The sequence below is a fragment of the Strongyloides ratti genome, scaffold srae_scaffold0000024 (genome assembly GCF_001040885.1).
Source record: "Strongyloides ratti genome assembly S_ratti_ED321, scaffold srae_scaffold0000024".
Taxonomy (NCBI): Eukaryota; Metazoa; Nematoda; class Chromadorea; order Rhabditida; family Strongyloididae; genus Strongyloides; species Strongyloides ratti.
Window position 1 is genome coordinate 1 of NW_020171542.1, and position 7,107 is coordinate 7,107.

General features: G+C 25.6%; 3 protein-coding genes across 3 annotated transcripts; all 3 read left to right on the forward strand.

Moving 5' to 3' along the window:
- Positions 1-119: 119 nt before the first annotated feature.
- SRAE_0000074850 (Hypothetical protein) lies at positions 120-2,246 on the forward strand (the record flags this gene model as incomplete). Its single annotated transcript, XM_024646687.1, has 3 exons — positions 120-202; positions 1,733-1,941; positions 2,113-2,246. Coding segments are annotated over 3 exons (426 nt in total), but the record flags the coding sequence as incomplete, so codon positions are not given.
- Positions 2,247-2,363: 117 nt separating this feature from the next.
- Positions 2,364-5,633, forward strand: SRAE_0000074900 (Integrase, catalytic core domain and Ribonuclease H-like domain-containing protein; the record flags this gene model as incomplete). The annotated part of the gene is made up of 2 exons (XM_024646688.1): positions 2,364-2,450; positions 5,310-5,633. 2 exons carry the CDS (start codon positions 2,364-2,366, stop codon positions 5,631-5,633), a joined length of 411 nt encoding a protein of 136 aa, XP_024500841.1.
- Positions 5,634-5,966: 333 nt separating this feature from the next.
- Positions 5,967-6,479, forward strand: SRAE_0000075000 (Transposase, ISXO2-like domain-containing protein; the record flags this gene model as incomplete). The annotated part of the gene is made up of 1 exon (XM_024646689.1): positions 5,967-6,479. The coding sequence occupies one exon, from the start codon at positions 5,967-5,969 to the stop codon at positions 6,477-6,479; it is 513 nt and encodes a 170-aa protein (XP_024500842.1).
- Positions 6,480-7,107: the final 628 nt, after the last annotated feature.

Consider the following 7,107-nt stretch of genomic DNA (forward strand, 5'->3'; position numbering starts at 1 on the left):
GTTTTACAAAATAAATATATCTTTAAAGGTTGTGATGCTATCATATTAGTAAACAGGCAAATAAAAAAAACTTTTTTATTCTTTTTAATAAAAAATAAAATTTTATTTATTTTTTAAGTGGTTCTGGTAAAACACTTATAACGAGAACATCAAATAACGATATAAAGAATTTAAATGATGAAATTCTTGGAGTATTTCCAAAGTTAATTATTTTTCTTTTTAATAAAATTAAAAATAAGAAAATGATTATTAGTTTCTTATTTTAAAAAATCAATTTCATTTTAAAGCTTTTTAATAACGAAATAAATAATTTACTTTCAACGATTAAATTATCAATGTCGAATAAAAAACTGAAAATTTTTGGAAATAAAGAAAGAAAAATTGAGGTTAAACAAATATTAAAAAAAGATGTTGAAAATGTTCTAACTGCGAGAAAATTTTTAACTCTGGAATTACTAAAACGTGTGTTGAAACAACTAAAATCAACTCTGAGTTTTTTCGATCTCACTTAATATTTTCGTTTTATAAAAAAGAAAGAAATGAAAAAATTGGATTTATAGGTTGCCTTACTGAAGTATAGATCTAACAGTTTTGTTTAGCCGATTTTGTTGGTACAAAAGACTTAGAAAAATATTTCAACAAATATCTAAAGCATCTGGAAAATGTTATCTTTGCACTTTCTCGCAAAAATCAACATATTCTTTATAAAAATTCAAAACTGACGCTTTTAATTCAGGATTTATTAAATTAGTAATTAAATAATACTAGCGATTGCTCGTATTGATTCCAATGATAATGATTTATGTAAAAACATTTCAATATAAAATTATACAAGTAAAGCAAAAAAAAGAAATGTGGTTATTATAAATCAACATATAGATAAAGGCTTAAGTGTTTCAGCAAAAAAAATTGATAAAATCAAAAAATTTCAAAAAAAATTTGGCACATTCTGAGGAAGAAAATAAAAAGCTTCAACAAGAAAAAAAATAAATTTAAAAGAAAAATAAAAGACTTCAAGTTAAGCACGAAGCTGACCAGTAAGAATTAAAAAAATTAAAAGAGTAACTGAAGATACTGCAAATAGACCAGAATCTTTTAGATAAAAAAAAATTTGCCAAAACGATTCAAAAAAACTTGATGTCGAAGCATTATTCGTTATTTATAGGAAAGTCCAAAAAATTGAAAAAAAAGGAAGTCAACTGTGTGAAGTGGTGACTTAACAGTCATCAGATTAGTGATTATATATAAGGCATTTTTGTAATAATAAGGGTAGTTGTGATTGTCGTTCGAGATCTTTAACTAATAAATTCCAACAACAACAATAGAAGATATCTTCTTAGGAATAGGATACCCACAAAAGTCTACTATTTGCTTCAATAATTTTTTTTCTATTAATAAAATAAAATTTTTATTATTTTTTATAGGCATATATATATCTTAGATTATAATATTAAAATTAGGAGATAATTAAAGATTATGCCTGACGAGATTGATAAATTTTAAATATATTAAAGATTAGACTAAGATAAACTTATTAAAAAAAAAAATTTATCAATACTCGTAAATTTACTAATTATAATTTTTTTATTGTATGTACTTAATAGACAGAGTAAAATCTATTTCTTAAGTGTGTTTTGCGTGTTAGGAAATTTATATCATAATTTTTATCTGGCAAAATTATTACGAAATCTGTTGCTTACTTTCAAGAATCTTCAAAAATTGTAAATTCAAGTGACGCTTTAAAAGACCAAAATGGTTACTATTCATTAAATACCAATCAGTTAACTACCAAAAATGGTAATAATCAAAGCGATAATAATTTACAAAAACAAATAGATCAGCTAACTGCTATGATGATGAACATGCAAACTGCTATGAATAGAATTATAAATAGACAAAGTTCTATGTTCAATGTCCTGAAGAATAAATCTAATAATACAAGTAGGATTCGGTAAAGCCCAGAAAGAACAGAAAGTAATATTACTTCGACACCTACCACAAAAATAGAAATAACAAAATTTGATGGTAAAAATTTATTTATTTCTTGGGTTAACACATTCCAAGATTACCTTCAATTTCATAAAATCTTCAATAGATAAGATATGTTTTTAGCTTTAATATTACATTTATCCGATAAAATTAGAGACTCTGTTTTTCAATATACGGCAAAAGAATATGAATATGTCGTTGAAGCTTTAAGTGCTAAATACACTAAACAAGTGTCAAGAGAAGACTCCAAATGGTAATTATTTGATTTAAGAGAAAGAAAAGTTTACTACAATAATGTAGCAGATTTTGTTCAAGAACTCTATAAAAATTTAAAAACTTTAAGAATGTGAAATGAAGAAGCTATTATCTTTGAAATGGCAAATATCCTTGAATCTCAAGTACCATCTACAGTCTGGCAACATTTCCAACGAGAAGATTTTTGTATAGCAAGAGAATGGCAAGTAAGTTAAAAGAAATGTTTCAGACGAGAAAAAATAATCAGAGAATATAATAAGAAAATAGAAAATAAAATTAGAAAAAAAAATAAAAGTAAGGATAAATCTAAAGATAAAGAAAAATCAGAAAAGAAAAATTTCTGTAATACTTGTAAAATGAATAATTACTTTATTCAAAATTGCAGAAGAAAAAAGTTAAGTGAAAACTTTAATGATTCTAATAACATTAATATGTTAGCATCTAAAAACCAATGAATCTACAAATTTAAATCGAAAGTGAATGTTTTCTAAATGGTTTAAAAATAAATGCTGCTATTGACACTTGTAGCACTCACTTTTTTATGACAGAAAATCTTGCTAAAAAAAATAAATCTTTCCTTAAACGATAAAGTAGAAAATGGTACAAACACTAATTCCTCTTCAAACGTAAAATCTGTAAATTTTTAAAAGCCTTTAAAAATTTCATTGAAGAATGAAAAAATACAGCTTGATTAACTTTTAATCTGTAAAAATAACAATCTTTTCGATATTTTGTTAGAAAAGGATGTTTTCAGGAAGTCAAATCTTTTTATAAACTTAAAAAAAATTTAAATTGCTTAATTCTTTGGAAGAAAACTATGATAACTATCAGGACCATGTTAAAGTGAAGCTGTTATCTATTTATCCTGAATGCTTCAATGTCAACTCAAACTCTACCTTAACTACCCAAAGTCAAAGTTTTAAAGACGAATCAAGCTTGAAGAAAAAGTTCCCCTTTTACCCCCTAACATAGAGAGAGGAAGTTATTGCAGAATTACTTGTTAATAAATTATATCAAGAAAAAGCTGTGGTGTCAACTGGCAAAATAGGTCTTATTCATCTTGTAATAATTGTATTCAAGGCAAAGCAAAGTACAAGCCAATTAATTAACTGGTCACTTATTATCTTAAAAAGATGCTGAGTTATCTGGAAAATTTCGTCTAGTAGTAAACTACCGTAAATGTAACGCACTTACACAACAGATTCATTGTCTTGGCCTTAGAACAATTCTATTGCTTCAATTCATAAAGTCTGAGGGTGAAATTTTGTTTTCCAAAATTGATATAAAAAACACATATTGCCAAATTTTAATTCCAGAATCAGACAAACCATTTTACCAGTTTATTATCAATAAGAAGATTTGGCAATTTCGTACAATACCACTTAAAGAAATAATCTCAAGCGTTTTGTTCTCCTACGAGATTGAAAAGCTTTTTAATGGTACGGAAGACATAATATGTTATATGAACGACTTTCTCATTTACAACACAGACAAAACAAACGTTCTCTATAAACATTGGGAATTACTAAATAAAGTTATAAAAAAATTATCTAAAAATAATCAACAAAGTAAATGCCAAGAGCTAATTTTGTCAAAGAGAAAAAAATTTTTTATCTTTTCATTAAATAAAAACGGTTTTAAACCAGTTCTTCATAAAGCTAATAAAATGATAAAAAAATACCAAGTGACAAAAATTTTTATTGAGAATTTTATTAGCATGTAATAATTAAAGTCTTTGTATTCGTTCTTAACCATAAAAGCATAAAAACTTTACGAAATAGTCTCAAGTAAAGAAAAAAGCGGAGACTTAAAATGGACTCCTAAACAATTTAAGGAATACAATAAATTAGCTGAAGACTTAACTTCAGGTAAGGTCATACCGTATTTAAAAAAAAATCACCATTTTTTCTTCATTGTGGTGCTTCAAATGTTGGAGTAGTTTCTGTACTAATGCAAAGAGAGAATCCAGATGATCAAAAATCTAAATGAAAGGTTATAATTTTTCATTCTCATAAATCATCTCCAACGAAAAAGAATATAAATTCTTCATATTTAGAACTGAAAGCGATCGAAAAAAGTTACTGGATAATGAATATTTATTAAGATATACTCTATTTCCAATTGCTATCATCACAGATAATTTATCAAATTAAAGCACATATAATTCTTCCAAGAATTCAAGATATGTTGAAATGATTACGTTTATTAGTTTCTTCTCTGCAAAATTAATATATGAAAGAAGTGAAAAAAAACACTGTACTTGAATATCTAAGTAGATAAGAATTTTGTGTACTTCTGTTATATCTCCCCCCCAAATTGAAATGATAGAAAGTACTTAATAATTAATAAAATTTTCTCAAATAAAATCTTAATTACATAAAAAAAATAGAATGGATTTAATATAAAGTAAAAAACATAAATAAACTTTTTTACATATTAACTAATAATAATAGAAACATTATGGAATTTAATATTTAAGTAATTTTTTTTTTCGTTTTATGATAAAAATTAACGACAATTATTTAATTTTATTATAAAAATTAATTATTAATTTTTTTTTTAATTTTTTTTATCCATCTGGTATAAAAAAAGATGGAGAATCTAATAAGCTTGTTTTTTTTTCAAAAAAAATATTTTTAAGGTAAGTTTCTATCATTTTAATTTGAGCGAGGAGGTATAACAGAATAGTGTCGAAATTTTAAAGAACAAATATCCACCTTTGCATGTAACTGAAATCACAAAAAATGAAAATGATACCTTGGCCCGAATATTAAAAGAAAACATTTTATTCTCCAAAGAAGAATTATTAAAAGAATAAAACAAATACCATAACTGTATTCAAGAAAAAGAAAAAGGATATTACCTTAATTATTGGGTAATAGTTAACAATAATAGAATAATACAAGTAAGGTTTCCAAATTCTGTAAAGAAGAGTGAGGAGATTAAAAATAATTGGAAAACACTAATTCCCTTTACTTTAGCATATAAAACAGTACAAATGTGTCATAATCTTGGACACTATAAAAAGAATACTAAAAAATTGTGAAATCTGCAACTTACGTAAGACTGATTATCATGTACAACAAAGCAATAAAACAATTGAATTTACATATTTACCGTTTGACCATAAATCAATTGAGAGCTTAGTGCCAAAAACAATTGATATAAATTGTAGTCACAAATACATACAAATTGCATATGATGAATGTACAAAGTATATATGGATTATGCCATTATACACAAAAACAGGAAATGAAATCAATGAACAATTAATAAAGAACATACACACCAAAAGTGCTATACCAAAACGTTCGAGAACAGATGATTATGGACAATTTAAAGGAGAAAATTTCACTCAAATGGCTAAACAATTAGAGAATTTCTTTTAGTTAAGGTTAGGAATATAATATTTTTTTACTTTTTTAACATAAAAAAACACGGGGAATTAGAAAAAAAATAAAATTTAAAGTAAAAAGATGAAAAAAATGAATATAAAAGGTAAAAAACAAATTTTTTAAAAATAATATTCAAATAAAAAAGTAAAATGATTTGGAAATTGATATTTGGTCATAAATTTTTACTGTTAAAAATTAAAAAACACCAAAAACATAAACGTTTCAAAAATAACTTCAATTCTTAAAATGAAAACTTTAAAAAAAATTTTCTTCGACGAGGAAGCAGTCTTCAAATATCTCCAAGATCAGAAAATAATAAAAAAAGAAATGAATTGTCCAGCATGTGGAAACCCAACTTCTTTTCAAAGGGCAAAAATTCTTTTCAAATGCACCAAAAGAAGGTGTAGAAAGGTCGTAAGTGCCAAAAATGGAATGTTTTTCGGTGGTCAGCGTCTTCCTTTTGGTGAGATTCTTCACATGGATTACCTATTGTTGTGTAAAACTTTAGTAACCTCAATAAAAAGTCAATGTGAAATCAGTAGCACGACTGTTTGCTCATTTTTGAGCTATTTCCGTCAACTTGTGGCAGATGCCTTAACAACCGAAGAATGTGTTATCGGTGGAGAAGGCATCATTGTGGAAATAGATGAAACCAAAATGGGCAAACGGAAGTACAATAGAGGGCACTCCGTAGATGGTGTCTGGGTTGTAAACGGTGTGGAAAAGACGGAGAAAGGACGCGTTTTTGCTGTTTCTGCTGAAAAACGGGACAGTGATACGCTTCTTGACGTCATAAAGAAGCACGTCAAACCTGGCTTCATCATCCAAACTGATCTATGACGAGGTTACGAAAGAATTGAGAAAAAATTGGGGTTCAAGCACTGTACGGTAAATCACAGTGTAAGTTTCAAGGATCCAGAAACTGGTATTCATACGAATATCATAGAAAAAACGTGGAACGGCTTCAAATTAATGATTTCGGCACGGTCAAAAACAAAAAAGAACATGTAGGAACGTTTATGGAAATTTGCCTGGCGCCAGGCAAATAAAAATAATGTATGAGCCGGCTTTCTCGATGCCTTGTAAGAAGTCGTTTATATTAAAAAATAATTAAAAAATTTATTTATTTTTTATTAATTTATTATTTTTTTTTATAAATCTAATAAAATTTAAAAAAAGACTTTTTGTTGTTTATTATGTTGTAAAAATCAAATAATTATAAATTGTTTTTTTAACAGAAAAGAAAAAACTTAAAAAAAAAATTTTTTTTTTTTATCAAAAATTAAAGAAAATAAAAAAAACCAATCTGATAAAAAAAATTCAAAAACTTATTTTTTAATCAAAAAAAGTATGCGTAATCTTAACTAAAATTCAACCATTTTTTTTCTTTTTGCTACATAAAAAAATTATTTTAAATTTCTTATTTTATGAATAATAGTAAATAATCTTTAAACATTTATTTTGTTTA